This window comes from Bos indicus, chromosome 3 (assembly GCF_029378745.1).
Source record: "Bos indicus isolate NIAB-ARS_2022 breed Sahiwal x Tharparkar chromosome 3, NIAB-ARS_B.indTharparkar_mat_pri_1.0, whole genome shotgun sequence".
Classification (NCBI taxonomy): Eukaryota; Metazoa; Chordata; class Mammalia; order Artiodactyla; family Bovidae; genus Bos; species Bos indicus.
Window position 1 is genome coordinate 14,886,654 of NC_091762.1, and position 18,134 is coordinate 14,904,787.

General features: G+C 50.9%; 1 protein-coding gene across 2 annotated transcripts; it reads left to right on the forward strand.

Annotated features, from left to right (window-relative positions):
- The first annotated feature begins 712 nt into the window (after positions 1 to 712).
- On the forward strand, positions 713 to 16,314 carry UBQLN4 (ubiquilin 4). 2 transcript variants are annotated; one of them, XM_019953403.2, is made up of 11 exons: positions 713 to 872; positions 2,399 to 2,550; positions 2,952 to 3,169; positions 3,742 to 4,004; positions 6,160 to 6,318; positions 10,128 to 10,353; positions 11,431 to 11,570; positions 12,065 to 12,148; positions 12,309 to 12,424; positions 12,622 to 12,808; positions 13,783 to 13,926. In XM_019953403.2, the coding sequence occupies exons 1-11, from the start codon at positions 765 to 767 to the stop codon at positions 13,795 to 13,797; spliced, it is 1,668 nt and encodes a 555-aa protein (XP_019808962.1). In that variant the 5' UTR covers positions 713 to 764; the 3' UTR covers positions 13,798 to 13,926. The 2 variants fall into 2 exon arrangements, with proteins under 2 accessions (XP_019808962.1, XP_019808952.1); XM_019953393.2 differs by lacking the exon at positions 13,783 to 13,926 and adding an exon at positions 14,315 to 16,314 and having other exon boundaries at positions 714 to 872.
- The last annotated feature ends 1,820 nt before the right edge of the window (positions 16,315 to 18,134 follow it).

An 18,134-nucleotide genomic window follows, 5' to 3' on the forward strand; every position in this document is an offset into this window, starting at 1 on the left:
TATATTTGTCAGGCACATCTTTGGTTACTTTTCAAAGCAGTTTTCTACATTATACAGTTTGGTGAGATGAGGCAAGAGATACTGTTGAGGAAAGCAAGGTTCAGAAAGGCCGCGCAGGCAAAATTCAGGTCTCTGGAACTGTACTTTGTAGACTTCGTGCAAGCCACTACTCGCAGGGGAATAAAGTCAGTCCTAGAAACGAGGTTTTGGGTGGACATCCAGGAGTAAGAAAAGTCAACCTCAAAGTCGGGATAGGTCTCAGGCCTGGAAAGGATTTGGGCTTCCGGAGAAAGGCCAGTTATCACAGGGAACGGAGATAAAGCGGCGACACAGAAAGTCCTTTGTCCCGAAGCTGGAGTTACCCGCGGAGGGGCGGGGGCAGCTTTGGGCCCAGGGGGCACCTCGGCTCGGCTCCGGCGGGCTGCGTCGGGCTGTGGTCTCTCGCGGGGAATTCGGCCCCCGCCCCGCAGTGACCGACACGCCCCGCCCCCGCCCCGAACCCTCGGGGGCTGCAGCCCTGCAAGGCCGGGTCCAAGCCGACGGACCCCGGGCTCAGTCCTGGGCGGACCCCACTGCAGTGGCCCCCCCAGTCCGCCCGGGGCGCTGTGGCCGTGGCGGGTCCGGAGGGGGCCGGTGAAGCCTTGGGGAGGGGAGGGGACAGGGGAGTGTTGGAGGCGCCGGAGCCAAGCCCGGCCGGCCGGGCGGGCGGGGAGTAGGAGGAGGAGCCGGGGCGGGCTGGCGGGCGGCCGGGTGGCGGCGGTGGCATGGCGGAGCCGAGCGGGGCCGAGACGAGGCCCCCCATTCGGGTCACCGTCAAGACCCCCAAGGACAAGGAGGAAATTGTGATCTGCGACCGAGCCTCGGTCAAAGAGGTAGTAAGGGTGGCGGGGGTGGGGGTGAGCGCGGAGGAGGGGTCTGCGAAGAGGCGGGTGGTTCTGAGACTGTCGGGCGTGCGGGAGGGCCGGGGAGTGGAGGGCGGGAGCCCAGCAGGCACTCGGAGGAGCAGGAGGGTAGGGCAGGCGGGTAGGGGGCATCCTGCGAGGGCGATTTAGGGGAGCGTGGCGCGTGCTGGGGAAGGGAGGCCGGGGTTTGCCTTGTGGCCTGGGCTGGGGGCGTGGTGGAGAGTGGGAAGAGGACACCTTGCACTGGGCAGGGGGGAGGACCCTAGGTTTGAGGGGAGTGTTCGCCCCGGTTACTGGTCGGGATTCGAGGCGCAGAGGCTGAGTGGGGGCCGGGCCAGGTGCTGAGCCCGGAGAGTGGGCGGCGGGGCGCAGGTTGGGGGGAACTCTGGGCGCCTACTGTGCGACTCAGAGAACGCCCAGAATTCTGACGCCTGGTTGGTGGGGGGAGGATTTCCCTCTGCCTGGATCTTTCCTACTCTTTCAAATTAGAGTGGATACATTTGATTCTCATCCCCTCTGGGATTTACACAGTGTGCAGTAGGTGCTTAGTAAAATATGTTGAATGAGTGAATGAGGGAATATTGCCTGTGTTCACCACCTCCCTGTGGCTGCTCCAGAATTTCACAGAGGCGGGGCTTAAGATAGGCGTCTGATTGGAAGGGAGGGGTCTGGAAGCTGCCTTTGCTTAGCAAGTGCACCCTCTACTTAAGAGTGTGTGTTTGATTTGCTTGGGTTGATGGGGGGCGGGGACGGTGTGTGTGATAGGTTTGGGGAGTCTAACTCTCCCCAGCCAGCCTTTGTTGCCATCATTGCCCCTCCCCCTGACCTTATAAAATGACCACATTCCGTAATTTAAATAATTTTTGCCTGCAAAGCTGAATTTGAAATCAGCTCTAATTGAGAGCTCCCGCCACCCCGCAGCATACATTTGGTAAAGAGGAGCCTGGGCTTTGATGTCAAGACCTGAGTTCCAGTTTGCCCAGGGCAAGTTATCTAACTGCTCTAATCCTCAATTTTCTGGTCTCTGAAATGGAGATAATAATTAACATGTGTAGTTAGTGCTGTTATAAATAACTGGGACTTATTTGTTGTAGTTGTTACAAGAAAACTGGGAATAAAGAGAGGAAAGAGACTTGAAGTCTGAAGAGAGAAGGCTGAGGGGAAACAGGGTTGGGCCAAGGAGTTTCCATGAGAGAACTGCCCAGGTAGTACCCTCAGGGGGAACTTGGGACTGAAGAGGGAGTGGACAGAAGCAGGGCTTGGGAGGGTGAGAGATCCTGGAGTATTGCTGAGAGGAGCCTCTCACTGGTCCAGCTCCCTTGGTTAAGAAAGGAGCAGCTTAATTTCAGCTGGAGGGATGGAGTCAAGACTGCTGAAAGGACTTCCCACGACTAGAGGTGGGAGCAAGGGAATGCAGAAGCTTTGAAGGAGAGGCAGGGTCCCTGGTTGGTGGAGCCCAGGCAGCCTCCACAGTGACCTTTGCCTCTTGATCACAGTTTAAAGAGGAAATCTCCCGGAGATTTAAGGCACAGCAGGATCAGCTGGTCCTGATCTTCGCAGGCAAGATCCTCAAGGATGGGGACACACTGAACCAGCATGGGATCAAGGATGGGCTCACTGTTCATCTGGTCATCAAGACCCCTCAGAAGTAAGTTCAGGAGAGGAGCAGGTCCAGCTTCAGATTGGGCTTTCTTTGTTTCTCCCCATCTGACACTTTCTCACCCATTGTTCAAGCATATGTCTGTGGAAGGTCTGTGGAATGCCAAGACCCAGGAAGGTGGCTCTTCGATGGGCTGCCAGAAGGCCTTGTGATCGGACCTGCAGGGCTAGGGAACTTGACTTACCTCGCCCTAAATGACCTGGAGATAGAGGATACTGGCTCCTTTCTCCCTCTGCCCAATTTCCTGACTGCCCCCGGCATCACCCTGCCCCAGCCTCAGGGTTACCTCAGAGGTGGCTTGGTCTAGGGCTGTAGCTGCGCAGCACAGGTAGAAATCATGGTCTTCCCTTTTGTGTCCACTTCAATGAGGATTTTTCTTTCTTTCTCAGGGTTCAAGATCCAGCTACTGCCACTGCTTCTTCCCCTTCCACCCCAGACCCAGCCTCAGCCCCCTCCACCACCCCTGCTTCACCTGCCACGTCTGCCCAGCCCTCCACTTCTGGAAGTGCCACTTCAGATACAGGCAGTGGAAGCCGAAGGGGCAGTGGAGGGGGTACCTCCCCAGGGACTGGGGAGGGACCTCCCAGTGCCACTGCATCCATACTCTGTAAGCCTTTAGGGAGGAAGGCACCACACTGTTATAGTCTATAGAGTGGGAGAGAGGCCAAGAAGAGGGGAATGTTGATCCCTGCTCCTGATCTGATGGGGATTGGGGCCCCTGAACATAGGGTTCCAGACACTGGTGCTTGAGCCAAGTTGGGAGGAAACCAATCTGCAAGGGCTTCCCAGAAGAGGGGAGCATGGTGAAATATTAAGGGTGAAGGGAGAAATGGGGCTGGGGATGTGGAAAACCGAGGGTATTGGAGTTTGGGAAAAAGGTGGGCCCAACAGTATCCAGTTGGAGAATATTTATTTGCTCATTCAGGATGCCGTCACTGATTGCCCTCTCTGGGTTCAGTACCGTGCCTGCCTGTCAGCCTTGGCCATCAAAGAGGTCTCAGTCTAGTAGGCTCCCATCTCTTTGCCAGCAACAGATCAGGGCTGGGTCTGTGGAAATGATTGAGAAAGGGAGATGTGAGAAGCAGAGGGGGCCCATCCTGGTTCCTTCAGGTGATTTCAGTGGCTCTGGCCAGGTAGAAGAGTCTTGGGACAAACTGACCCTGCTCCCCTCCCGCACAGCTGGCTTTGGGGGCATCCTGGGCTTGGGCAGCCTGGGCTTGGGCTCTGCCAACTTCATGGAGCTGCAGCAGCAGATGCAGAGGCAGCTGATGTCCAATCCTGAGATGCTGTCGCAGATCATGGAGAACCCCCTGGTCCAGGACATGATGTCTAACCCCGACCTGATGCGCCACATGATCATGGCCAACCCCCAGATGCAGCAGCTGATGGAGCGGAACCCTGAGATCAGTCACATGCTCAACAACCCTGAGCTTATGAGGCAGGTGGGTCTGAGAGAAGGTTGGGGGGGCGTGGAGGACCCCGGGCACCCAGCTGTACCCTGTCTTACCATTTCCTACCTTGTCCTACCTTGATATGTTCATTCATTCAACAGCCACGTTTTGAGCACTGGGGGTACAGTGATGAAAAGACATAGGCCTAGCTCTCTAGGAACTACTTCTTTTTTCTTTTATTTTTAGATTTGTTTTATTTATTTATTTGTTTTTGGCCGTGCTGGGTCTTTGTTGCCGCGTGGGCTTTCTCTAGTTGCTGCGAGTGGGGGCTGCTCTTTGTTGTGGTCTTCTCATTGCGGTGGCTTCTCTTGTTGCAGAGCACAGGCTCTAGGGCACACGGGCTTCAGTAGTTGTAGCTTGTGGGCTTGGTAGTTGCTGCTCTTGGGCTCTAGAGCTCAGGCTCAGTAATAGTGGTGCACAGGCTTAGTTGCTCCATGGCATGTGGGATATTCCCAGACCAGGGATCAAACCTGTGTCCTCTCCGTTGGCAGGTGGATTCTTAACCACTGGACCACCAGGGAAGCCCCCCAGGAACTTCTGGTCTCAAAGGGAAGTGGGACAAGTAAGAAGGCATTTATAGTACAGCGTGGATAGTACTATCATAGAGATGGTCACAGGATCCCTTAGGAGCACACAGAAGGGCTCCTGACCCTACCCTGGGGCTCAGAGGGGGCCATAAAGGAAGTGTTGCCCAAGCAGAGACCCAAAAGAGGAAGAATGAACCAGAGGGAAAAAGAAGAGTATTCAGGGCTAAGGGACAGCAAGCACAAAGGCCTGGGAATGAAAAGTAGGATTGGAGACCTTTGTGGCTGGGCAGGGCCAGGTGGATAAGGGAGGGTTAGGTGAGTGAGGAAGACCCAGGCAAGGGGGTCTGGTGTTGGTCTTCGGGAGCTCTGTCTTGTGGCCACCCACTAGGGGATGAGGGTAGATGATCTTAGCAGAACTGTGGACGCTAGTGCTGGACTCACCAGAAGGTAAGTCCCAGAAGGGCAAGACTTTGCAAATGTTTTGTTCACTGCCTAGAACAGTGCATAGTGTATAGCTACCACTGGTGTATAGTTACCACTCAATAAGTACTTAGTAAGTGAATGACTTGTGGAATAAGAGATCAGAGGCTTATCATAGGCATAAAAGTGTCTTAGAAGAGGCATGTATGGAGCAGATTTAGGAAGAAGGACAGGGAAAGCTTTCCAATGGATGAGAACAAGAAGCTGCTGTACTCAGTGTCCCCTCGTTATTGAGAGTGAGACATTGGCTCCCAAGAGAAAGCCCTCATCCTATTTCTCAAGATTCAGTGAGGCCAAAGACCTGTAGTGAGATCCAGAAGGTGTTGGAAGCATCGTCCCAGCTTGAATCCTTTCCCCCCACCAATTTGTGGTCATTTATCAGAAGCCGTAATCTAGTCTTGGTCAGACAGACCAACCTGGCCTTGAACCCTGTCTCCACCGCTAACTGACTGTGGGTACTAGGCAGTGAGTCTCTGAGCCTATTTTCTTATCTGCTAAATAGGGACAGAAAAACATACTTGGGATAGTTATCATGGGGATTAAATGACTTGAATTCTGTAAATTACTTAGCTCAGTGCCTGTATGTAGTAACTGTTCAATAGATGTTAATTTTCTCTCTTGCTTTCTCCCTTTTCTCATGTACTTTCTTTCTTTTTTTTAATATTTATTTAGTTTACTTACTTGGCTGTGCTGAGTCTTCATGCAGGATCTTTAGTTGTGGCATGTGGGATCTAGCTCCCTGACTAGAAATCAAACCCAGGGCCCCTTGAACTGGGAGCTCAGAGTCTTAGCCACTGGACCACAAGGGAAGTCCCTCTCAGGTCCTTTCTTATTGAACTTCCTTGTGTTCCCTGATACTTCTGCAGATCCCCTGAACCTGAGAGAGGAAAGCTGCTGCCCTCACCCCATCTGGGATCATTATACCCCCAAAAGTCAACCAGAATACCCACAGAGAGGCAGGGTTGGAGCCAAGATGACAATAGAGAAAGGAAATCCAGTTCACCCTCCTCCCAGCCACTCTGGGTCAGTTTCTGGGCCCGGGACCCTAGTCCTGGTCCCCCTTTTCAAGGCCCAGTCTTTTTCAAGCTTGGTGACGCCCTGGTTCCAGAGTCATTCTCTCTCTTTTCCTTTTCCACCAGACAATGGAGCTTGCTCGAAATCCAGCCATGATGCAGGAGATGATGCGGAACCAGGACCGAGCTCTAAGCAACCTGGAGAGCATCCCTGGAGGGTACAATGCCCTCCGCCGCATGTACACAGACATCCAGGAGCCCATGTTCAGTGCTGCCAGGGAGCAGGTGGGGCCAGGGGCTGGGCTGTGGGAGGGCAGTCTGAACGCAGGAGCACCCAGCCCAGACCCAGGCAAGCCTGAGGTGCTATCTGCTCCTCTTTCCTTCCCTAGTGCCCTGAGGGTAGGCCTTGGCTTGAAGGTGGTTTTCACAGGGCACAGCCGGGGATGGTCCATCTCGGCATGGGACTGAAGCCCTGGGGCAGAAGACAGCAGGGGTCCCTAGGAGGTGGGGGCAGTGCAGTATCCAAGGGCTTTGACATTGTTCTGGCAGACTTCTTGCGCGGGCTCAAAGGTTGTGGGGCAGGCCTGAGGTCAAAGAGCCCACCCTTCCACAATGTGTCTCAAGTGTGGTCCACAGATCACCTGCATCAGAAGCACCTGGGGTGCTTGTTAATCATGAGATTCCTGGTTCCCATCTTTGAGATACTTATTGAATCAATCTCTGGAATTAAGCGTTGGGAATATGTGCTTTCAAAAATGCTTTGTGAATTTTTTTCAAATATACAAAAAGTACAGCATTCTCTCATATTAAAGTTTAATTTACACTAAATACATTATGCATTTACCTGTTTCAAAACTCAGAAGTTACACAAAGTAAACAGAAGGATATTTAAAAAGAGTGGAAAGGTATCCAAGCTTAATAAAAGTATACAAAAGAGATCCTTCTATTTCCATCTCCCAGCCCTCTCTTTTCTATCCCGGAGTTAATGAATATTTTTAGTATTTTGTGTGTTTTCCTAGATATCTTTAACATTGGCAAATAAGATATTACACATGGAATTGCAGCCGTCACATGCCCCTCCCCCATCCTATGCCTCTCTTTCCCTCTCGGAGTCACTACCACCCTGAAGTCGGTGTTTGTCGTTTTGATTCTTTTATTATCTATGTATGTATCCATAAATAATCTGTGGCATCATTTTGCATATTTTTTCAATCTTATGGAAGTGATATGCTGTTTGTATAATTTTAGACTTGCTTTTTAAAAACATCTAGAAATGTTTCATTTGAAGAATAATATAGTTGCAGAAAGGTGCACATATCCTAAGTGTTTGGCTTGATGGATTTTCACAAACTGAACAGTCTGTCCCCACAACCAGCACCCAGGTAGGAGAGTGGGACCTCACAATACTTTTTCCTTGTGGAAAGGAAAAAGCACCATGTCCTGAGCAGTCCATGCCATCCCAGCAGATTTCTTGTTCATGGCATTGCTAGTGGTAGTGTTATTCACTCAGTTGTGTCTGACTCTTTGTGACCCCATGGACTGTAACTTGCCAGGGTCCTCTGTCCATGGGATTCTCCAGGCAAGAATACTGGAGTGGGTTGCCATTCCCTTCTCCAGAGGATCTTCCAGACCCAGGGATCAAACCCAGGTCTCCTGTGCTGCAGGCAGATTAGTGTGCACCTTGCTGGCTTGGTTCCTATAATGATACCACGTTGTCTTAATTAAGCCTAGGCATCAGGTAGGGTGACTCTCCCCTCCCCACTGCAGCTTATTCTTCACCGTCATCTTGATGATTATTGCCATTGCTCTTTCAAACTTTAGAAAGTGCTTATAGAAATTGAAAGAAAGTGCTTATGAAGATTACCTGTGGGTTTTTAGTTTATTTAAGTTTTATTTTACTAAAGTATTTAAAATGTATATCAAAGTAATGCATGTACCTGGTTAAAAAAAAAATTCAAGTAGTTGAGCAAGGCTTAGACCAAGCCCTCAGCTAATTCTGATACACTTTAAGGTGTGGGAACCACTGGCTCAACTAAAAGAACAGCAAGCCTGCGTCCAAACACCTGCCCCACCATTCTTCAGTGGTGTGGTTTTAAGCGAGTTGCTTCAGCCTCCCTGAGTTTTCTGCTGCCTCATTTTCAAAATGGAGACAATGTATTATAGCATTGTCCTCAATCATTTTGGTCTCTGGATCCCTTTATTTATTTATTAAAAAAATTTTTTTTTTTTGCCTTACTGCACAGCATGTGGGAGGGATCTAGTTCCCTCACCAAGGATCAAACCCGCACCCCTTGCAGTGGAAGCCTGGAGACCAAACTAGATTACTAGGGAATTCCACTCTGGACCCCTTTATATAGTTAGGACCCCAAGGAGGTTTTGTTTTTGTGGGTTAGGTCTATTGATATTCACTGAATCTGAAATTAAAACTGAGAATTTAAATAAATATTTATGAACTCATTTAAAAATAACAATAAACCCATTGCACATTAATATAACCAGCATGCTCTTTTAAAAAATAACTTTATCTCCCAAAACAAAACTTTAGAGGAAAGAATGGCCTTGTTTGACATTTTTGCAGATCTCAGATCAGATCTGCTTCTGTATTCAGTCCATTGTATTGTCACATGTTATGTAGCCTTTGGAAAACACCCCTGAATACTTATGAGAGAATGAGAGTGAAAAAGGCAAATAATGTCTTAGGGTTATAAAAATTGTTTTTAAACCTTGCAGAGGTCCTAGGACCACACTTTGAGAACTGGTGTATTAGAGGGATATTATAAGCATTAGAATGAATGGGTCAGGCACATAGTAGGTGCTCAATAAATGGCCGTTGTTATCAGTTTTGGGAGTTCTGGCAAAGAGATTTAGGCCTTAGGGTGTACTGGGAAGAGCAAAGCAGGACCCAGAACTAGCTGGGGTTGGGTGCTAGGCAAGTTAGCAGAACAGGAAATCTGCAATGATGACAAAGACTGAAACTGTGGTACACGTTCCCTGGCCTGCAAACGCTATTATCTGAACAGGCATCTGGTAGGGCAAAGGAACCACAGCTCAGAGCAGGAGCTGGCCCCCTGTTTGAATAAACAGGAAAAGTAACTGGATATGAAACTCCCTGGTGCGGTGGGGCTGAGGCTGCTCAGGTACCTCCTGCATGGGTAAGGCCTGCCTGGGGACAGGAGAGGGAGGCTGAGCAAGGGGAAGAGGCCTGGGCTCCCTCAGCCATCACATGCCTCAGACAGAGCTCTTTCCTGGCTATCAGCGGGTCCAGAGGGAGGAGATTCAGATGCAGGCTCGGGTGTCCCCTTGGGCAGCCCATCATGTAGTGGGGTGCAGACCCTGAGACAATCCTGGGTAACATCCTAGGGGGCCTGATGCTAGGGGGTACTGTTTAGCTGAAGCAGCCAGTCTAAGAAGATGGGGGTGGGGAGGAGAAAGAAGAGATTACATGGAGGAAGCAACAGAGGACAAGACCTAGGGAAGGGTGCTCAGCCAGAAGCGTGCCCCTCTGAGGGGCTCCACGTGATGTTCCTGGATGGGCAGAATGCCACATGGGGGATCTGGAGGTGAGGAAGAAGGTTCAGCGGAGTTAGACTTGGACTGAGGTGGCTGGAAAAGGGAGAGCTGAAGGCAAATAGGGGTTGGAGTAGTCAGCTCCCATCAAGCCAATAGTTACGTATTGAGCACCTACTAGTGTCAGGGGCCAGGTGTGCAAAGGTCAATCTGACATTGTCTCTGCCCCTTAAGAGCTAAGGAAAACCAGTATCTCGCGGCACAGTAGGAAAGGTGTGTGTCAAGTACTATAGAGCACAGAGAAGACTAGAAACCAAATATTTAGAGCCACCAGGGGAGATGGGGATGTTTCCGGTGATCTGAGGGGTTCATTTATCCAGTCATTAGCATCAGCCAACTCCCACCTTGCAGGGTGAGGGTGAAGTCGGCCGTTGTGAGGCCAGAAATTGACATGAGGACCTCCACAGTTTTAGATCTCTCTCCCTTTCCTGGGGACCAGGAGGCTATTAGGTGAGAAGAAAGAAAGGGCCTAGCCCTTCTCCCTGATCTGTTTCAGTCCTTAACCCAAAACCTTTCCCTCCTCCCAGTTTGGCAACAACCCCTTCTCTTCCCTGGCCGGGAACTCCGACAGCTCATCCTCCCAGCCTCTGCGGACTGAGAATCGAGAGCCCCTCCCTAACCCCTGGAGCCCCTCGCCCCCCGCCTCCCAGGCCCCCGGGTCCGGTGGGGAGGGCGCCGGAGGATCAGGGGCCAGCCGGGTGCACCCAACGGTCTCCAATCCCTTTGGGATCAATGCGGCTAGCCTGGGGTCAGGTATGTCCTGGGGTGGGCGGAGCTGAGTGGGGTCACCAGGGCAGTCCCCTGCCCCAGGCCTGAAGGGGGTTCACACTGCTCCAGAGTACTGAAGACAGAGGTGAGACTGTATCAGAGCCACAAACAGAGCTCTGTGGGCTGGAGTAGTGGCTTCAGCCCTCAGAGGGTGAGGCTTGGTTCTAGCCCTTTCCCAGTGTCCCCAAGAGCAACCTAAGTAAAGGCTCGTGAATAAACCAGGCCCCACTTTCTAAGCTCTTTCAACTCTGCTGGTATTATCCAGTGTCAATGGGTTAGACTGGGGATGAGGGTGTGTGAGAGGAATGAGGGACGGGTAGATGTGAGGCTGGGTGAGAGGGATATACAGAGCTGCCTTGTACAGAGTGTAGGTTATACGCTGTGCAACCCTGGGAGATGCCCCATTTATCAAGACTATGACTGTAATGGCCCTAGGGATGTCTGGTAGATGCCATGATTTCTCTGTACTCTGTGGAATATCTTGGTTGGGATAGTCCCTTCCCCTCTATATGCTTATTTCATAAATAAGGGACTTGAACCTGACCCATGGTTTCAGAATTATACTTCTGAGTCTTGAGGGGTCTGGACCATTGCCAGGACGGGGGAAGACCACATGGGAAAGGCTCCAGGCCTTCTGCCCCAGCTCCAACCAGACCGTTGACATACTTGGTTTCCTAGTGAGATTTGGTTTGAGGAAAGGGTCTCTGCTGCTAGGACAAGTTTGAAAACCATTGATCTGGGTCATCTTTAGTCAAATCCTTTCCAACTCTAACATTATCTGACCTGTGGCAGGAACAGAGGGATAGGAATCAGACCCAGTTTGTAACCGGCTTGATCATAGCAGAGCAGATGGTGAGGGAGCCAGGCCAAAGCAGGGCAAGATGACCTCAGGGTCAAGAGAGACTTGGACCCACTCCCCGGGATGTGGGTGCCCACTTTACTGTTGCCTTTCTGAGTTTGGCAACCCCTCAGTGCCTGAAGTAAGGTAGATTGAAATCAGGCATCTGGTTTCCATTTGGACCCCTTTTCTCTTGTTTTGTTTTTTTTCCCTTCCTATCCTAGGGATGTTCAACAGCCCAGAAATGCAGGCCCTCCTCCAGCAGATCTCTGAGAACCCCCAGCTGATGCAGAACGTGATCTCAGCCCCCTACATGCGCAGCATGATGCAAACGCTTGCCCAGAACCCCGACTTTGCTGCTCAGGTATGGGACTGGCATGAGGGGGAGTGTGCTGGGGGCTGTGACTTGTGATGATCCAAATGCTCAAGAGCCAGACTGCCTGGGTTTCTGTATTGAGCTCTGCCACTTCCTAGCTGCATGAGCCAGGCAAGTTATTTATCCCCAGTTTCCTCATTGGTAAAATGGTAATAACAATAGTACCTGCCTTGGAGTTGTGAGGGTTAAGTGAGTTAATAACATAAAGTGCTTAGCACATGGCCTGGCACAGAGTAAGCCCTGTGTACTCAGAAATGTTCGCTATTATCATCCTCATCAGACTGGCTTCTGACTCTAGTCCTTGTCCAGAGTATAGTTCCAGTTCCTCTCACTGTCCCACCTAGGACTTCAGGATACTCTGAGATCCTTGGAAAAGCTGGCCCGGTTTCCTACAGTGGTGGGGTGCTGAGGGAGATGAGGCGGTGGGGGCATTGTGAGGGTGGGTAGGCCCAGGCCTCCCCCTGCTACCTTCACCCTGGCAGATGATGGTGAACGTGCCGCTCTTTGCGGGGAACCCCCAGCTGCAGGAGCAGCTCCGCCTGCAGCTCCCAGTCTTCCTGCAGCAGGTAAGTGAGGAGCCTAGATGGGTGGAGGTTGAGGGCCACCTGGGTAGACCCAGAGGCCCAGTGGGTGAAGCTTAAGGGAGGGGCCGCGCCTAGCTCTGGACTCAGGGTCTAGGCCGCCTCCCGTCTCCTGCCACCTCCTTTCCGTGTTGTTTCCCACCAGATGCAGAACCCAGAGTCACTCTCCATTCTCACCAATCCCCGAGCCATGCAGGCGCTGCTGCAGATCCAGCAGGGACTGCAGACCTTGCAGACCGAAGCCCCAGGGCTGGTACCCAGGTGAGGGGCGGGGGCAAGTGGGCAACAGGGATCTGGCTCCTCCTCCCCCTCAAGCCCTTTTCCTGCTGCTCTCAGCAGCCCTTGTGTCCCTGAGGATCTGTTTTCCTGTTCCTTCCAACTGCTTTTCCTGCTGGATCTCACGTTCCCACCCTTTTCTCAGAGGCCGTCTCCCCCTTCTCGGTCTCTCCTGCCTGCAGCCTTGGCTCTTTTGGGATGGCCCGGCCCCCAGCATCCTCTGCAGGCAGCAACGCCGGGTCTGCGCCCGAGGCGCCCACCTCCTCGCCAGCCCTCCCAGTCACGTCATCTCCAGCAGGGGCCTCCAGCGCTCAGCAGCAGCTCATGCAACAGATGATCCAGCTTCTGGCTGGAAGCGGAAGTTCACAGGTACGCAGGGCAGCGGACTGGTGCTAGGACCCTGCGGTGCTAAGGGTGGCAGTCAAATGGAAACAGCAGGCTTTGGAGTCAGCCAGACCTGGCTTTAGTTCCTGGTCTGCTACTTTCTAGCCTTAGGTAAGTAACTGATCTTCCATAAGTTTAGTTTCCACAGCTGTGACATGGAGATAGTAATAGCACTTACTGGGTCAGCTGAGTACTGGTCTATGTGCCTTGTATATATGAGCTCACTTCCTTTACTCTTCACAGCAGCCTTCTTCTTACTCTTTCTGTGTTACAAAGGGGGGAAGCTAAATCCCAGAGAGGTTAAGTGGCTTTCTCAGAGTCACAGAGTGAGTAAGTAATGAAGCTGAAATTCAAACCGAGGCATACTGGCTCCGGAATTTACACTTTAACCACTGTTTTACTACTTCTACTGTATCAGAGGACTCTTGATAATTAAAGCAGCCTCTGTCTGGGACTTCCCTGGCAGTCCAGTGGTTTAAGACTCCACATTTCCACTGCAGGGGGCACGGGTTCTATCCCTGGTCAGGGAACTAAGATCCCACATGCTATGTGGTGCGGCCAAAACAAAAATAAAAATGAATAAAGCAGCCTCTGTCTGTGAGACTGGAGAGGAGGATTCTGGGAGGAGAGGTGACCAGAGCCCTGGGCTACAAAGTCTTAGGCCTGGGGCTTGGGGGCAGAGCAGGGGATTACCTCAGGGAAGCCCCTTAACCTTTTTCCGACCTCTGTGACCTCTGGGGAAAGCCTTTCAACAGAAATGGAAGTGTGCCCAGCTCTGTGCGAGGCACTGAGAGGGCTGGGTGAAGCGTTCTCCAAGGCCCAGTCTAGCTGCGTCTGGAGCCCAGTGTGGGTGGATCATGCTGAAAACATCACAGAGTGGCAAAGGGCTCCTGTACTGCGGGTTGGGCGCTCTCATTGCTGGGCTCCTTCCAACCCTGAGTCTTCTGTTCGTGATCTAGGCTATGGCTTCCTGAACATCCCTGGGGGAAAACGTTTCCAGGAGATGTGTTTTGGAGTGTCAAAAATGAAAAGCCTCCTCTTTTGTAAATAACTGTGTTTGTTGATGGGTTAAACACAATTAAACAGGTTCGTGTTTTCCGGGGGCCCTTCTCTGACCTTTAATGTGATCGTGTGTGTGACAGTTGCCAGGAGCAGGTTTGGAGACGGTATTTACCGACCACAGAACATTTGGCTTTTGGACTGCCTTTTAACACCTCCAGAGTGCTGATGGAAAGCAGTTAGGAATATCGGCTGATCTAGACCTATTTGTTACTTTGAAATTTCAAGAAAGATGCACCCCCCTCCTTATGATGGCACAGCTGTTTAGTGATCTGGGACGCCGGCTCCCCTGGCCTCTGTTTGCTGGTCATCGACCCCTGCCCCATTGGTTGATTCTGAGGAGGACTTCGTCTCTCCATCATAAACCCTCGGAATCAGCTAGGCCTTCTGGGGTTGGTCCTGAGCCCACTTCACAAGGCTTGTCCCCTCCAGGTGCAGACGCCAGAAGTGAGATTTCAGCAGCAGCTGGAGCAGCTCAACTCCATGGGCTTCATCAATCATGAGGCCAACCTGCAGGCTCTCATCGCCACGGGAGGGGACATCAACGCAGCTATCGAGAGGCTCCTGGGCTCTCAGCTCTCCTAACCCCTCAGCCCGGGCCTCTTGCGTCTCCCCTCCCTTGATGCCCATGTTTGGCTCCTCTGTCAGCCTGGCCCTCTGCAGCTTGTCATCCCTTCTGCTCTTCTCCCTTGTTCTCTCCAGACAGCAGGGTGACTTTAGAGGGGTGGGCCCAGCCCTGTGGCTCTGATAATTCCACTTTTACTTCACCTCTTGTAGAACCTTCTCTACTGGTCCTGCCTGCTTGAGCAGAGCTATTTAAACAGTTTTCAGTTTTTGCTGATCGGCCCCACCTCCTTACTCCACAACCATCTTTTGCAGCCTTCACACTTCTCAGTGGCAGTGCAGAGTTGAAGGAGGAACCCACTGTCTGCTTTATTAGAACAGGGTCTTCTGTCTCTACCACTAGGATTTTTCTTGTCTTATGATTACTTTTGGTAACTCTTCCTCCTCTCTTTCCCCTCATCCCCTCCCACCTCCAGCCTACCCAGCACTAGACTTCCATCCTCTGAAGGAGGGGCAGGTGAAGCAGGCTGTGATTTTCCTCCTCACCCCATGTTCTGATCACTTTCAGGGGGTCTGTTGGGATTCCCAGTGGAAGGAAGATGCTTGTTCCCCCTGTCTGAAGGGAGACATGAGACGCGGCCCCCCTGGAGCAGGAGTTAACAAGCCCTGAAGTGAAGTTGCTCAGTCGTGTCCGACTCTTTGCGACCCCATGGACTGTAGCCTGCCAGGCTCCTCTGTCCATGGGATTCTCCAGGCAAGAATACTGGAGCGGGTTACCATTTCCTTTTCCAGGGGATCTTCCCGACCCAGGGATCAAACCCGGGTCTCCCGCATTGCAGGCAGACGCTTTAACCTAAGCCCTGGACCAGCCCAATAAGGGGATGAGGGAATGAGACTTTCTGGAGGAAGGGAATGGGAGAAACAGCGTGAGCAGAGGACTTGAAAGTTGGAATTGACAGGGAATGGAAACACTAATAGTTCTTTTAGTCCACAGAGTCTAGGCTTTGGCCTGGCAAAGGAGATTTAGAGATGGTATTGAGTTGAAGAAAAGGGTTCAGAGAAGCTAAACAGTATGGCTCACAAGGGATTATATTGGCTCCATTTCCTCAAACACACATGCTTCTGTACATTCACACACATTTCCATGAACCCAGGACCTGCCCGCATCTCCAGGTACCAGTGATTTAAGCCCCGCTCAGAAGACATGAAGAGGACTGGGGTCTGTCTCAGCAGTGAGGGTGTGTGTGGGTGGGTGGGTGCATGCACGCACGCGCACATGTGCATGTGAGTTGAGTGGGAGGGTGGATACCTTATTGATTTCTGGTTTAGAGTTTTATCCCACCAGACAGAAGTAGGCAGAAGGGCCTGTCTAGGTCAGGAATATATACACCCTGGAGAGCTAGGTCCCCTAGGCCTCTGGATGCCTGGGTAGTGTGGGGACCCCTTCTGAAGCTATCAGGGCTGTGACTGGCACCCTTGATTACCCCTTCTCTTATTGCTTTTGGGGAATAGTGGGGGAGGAGTCTTTCTAGAACCCCTGGCCACTCCTGCCCTTGAGTTTTCACTGTTTCCCTCCAGGCCAGAAAGTTCTATTTGAGGAAGGGAAGGAGAGGGCAGCAATGATGCCTTTGATCTGGAATTGGACTTTACTCTAGTGGAGCATAGGGGAGGCTCAGATCACCTCCTCTCTCTGCTACTTAGCCCAGCTGCTTGGAGGACCCGTTACGGAGGCAAGAGGAACTGAATTTTCTCCCAAGTGGGAAAGGGTCCCAAGCAATCCAGAGAGGATGTCTGTGTGGCTTTCCCTCCCTACCTCCCCCAACTCCTACACTGGCCTTTGTAAATAAATGATATGGTCTTTGTTGTGAGGGTGTCTTGGTGTTTGTTTCCTGGGGTAGAGGAGGCTGGCTGAAGACACTTCTTGGTTTTAGAGGGCTTTTGTAAAGCCGTATCCAGACCAGTGGTTAAGAATCTGCCTTACAATGCAGAGGAAGCGGGTTCCATTCCTGGTTGGGGAACTAAGATCCCACATGCTGCAGGCAACTAAGCCCACATGCTCCACAACTCCTGAAGCCTGCTCGTTCTAGAGCCAAAGCGCCACAGCGAAAGATCCCTGCATGATGCAAGCAAAGTCCCGTATGCTGCAACCAAGACCTAACACAACCAAATAAAATATTTAAAAGAAAGTGTTCAGAATCATTGAAGGTAAAGGGATAACTGATCATGCAGCTATCTGTAATCTGTGGTTTAGGAATGGAAAGGATTGTTCTCTTCCATTCCTCATTGCCAGACCATAAGTTATCAGGTCCCACCCCACCCACCACTCCCATAAGTCAGGGCTGGGAGAGGAATGTATGAAAAGTGCTAGGAATATGGCTAAGTCCTTGCTTCCATCCCCTGATCTCTTGGCAAGACTATCCTCTCCTTACCCCGGGTAAAAAGGTCAAAACAAACCCTTACATCCAGATTTTATGTAAGTGGAGTTTAGCAGTTATTAGTCTTAAGCTCTGAGGCTAAAATCTAGCTCTACAACGGCTGCTGCTGCTAAGTCTCTTCAGTTGTGTCTTACTCTGTGACCCTGTGGATGGTAGCCCACCAGGCTCCGCTGTCCATGGGCATTCTCCAGGCAAGGATACCGGAATGAGTTGCCATGCCCTCCTCCAGGGGATCTTCTCGACCCAGGGATCAAACCCACATCTCCATGTCTCCTGCCTTGGGAGGTGGATTCTTTACTGCTAGTACCAGCTGGAAATCCCTGCCCTACAACTAATCAGTGTGAGTCTAAGGAAGTCTTCATATGTCTACAGTTTTATCTTTTGTATAGTGAGGTTATGGGCTAGAGTTCTGTGATATCTGCAATAAAGCGAGTGGGAAGTTCCACTTCTAATAATGGTAGGCTGGATGTTTCAGACCAACCCTCAGAAATTTTAAATACGAAAAGTATCAAAAATCAAAGGACTAACGAAGATTGACTGGGAATCCAGAGAGAAAAGAAGACTCCAGGGCTGCCTTTGCTCAGGGGGCTTTTCCAATTGGGAAAAGGCTTCTGAGAGGCTGTGCTATGCTTTTGAGGGCCTTGAAGGATGAGAGCTAGAGGAAGAAAAAAATCAGAATCTGGGATAGCTAAATATAGGGATGCTGGTAAAGATCCACCTAGACTAGGAACCCCTAAGGATGAATCAGAAGGAAACCAGTTGTATTCTGCCTCCTGGTGTGCCACCATTCTGGGTGGTCCAGAAACTCTCAAGTCTTGAACTTGGAGTAAGCTGATCCATATGTGTAGCATCTCCAGAGGCTTGGGAGAAGCAAGCAGAAATCTCAAGGAACTTAACACCAATCTAGACCTCAAAATTATTATAATTAATAATTTTTCAAATATGACATCAACCACAATGAGAATTAGTCAAGAGACTGAAGAAAGCAAACCTGAAATGACACCCTTAAAAGGAAATGAGAGGCAACAAATAGACAACTCCATGTAGCAGAGTTATGCAGAAATAAGTGTATGACAAGATAAAAGCAAGGCTTGCAAATTTCAGCAGAGACCTGACGCTTACACAGACATAGCACAATCGGAAAAGGACCAAATAGAAATTTTAGCTAGAAAAAAAAGAAAAAAAAAATTTTTAGCTAGAAAAATAAAATAAGTGAAATTAAGATCTCAAGAGATGGGTTTAATAGCAGGCTA

Excerpts from the sequence above, each read along its gene's own strand:
- UBQLN4 (XM_019953393.2), top strand. The coding sequence starts at position 765 with ATGGCGGAGCCGAGCGGGGCCGAGACGAGGCCCCCCATTCGGGTCACC. Across the intron at positions 2,551-2,951 it reads GTCATCAAGACCCCTCAGAA|GGTTCAAGATCCAGCTACTG; the intron begins GTAAGTTCAGGA and ends TTTCTTTCTCAG. Across the intron at positions 11,571-12,064 it reads ACCCCGACTTTGCTGCTCAG|ATGATGGTGAACGTGCCGCT; the intron begins GTATGGGACTGG and ends TCACCCTGGCAG.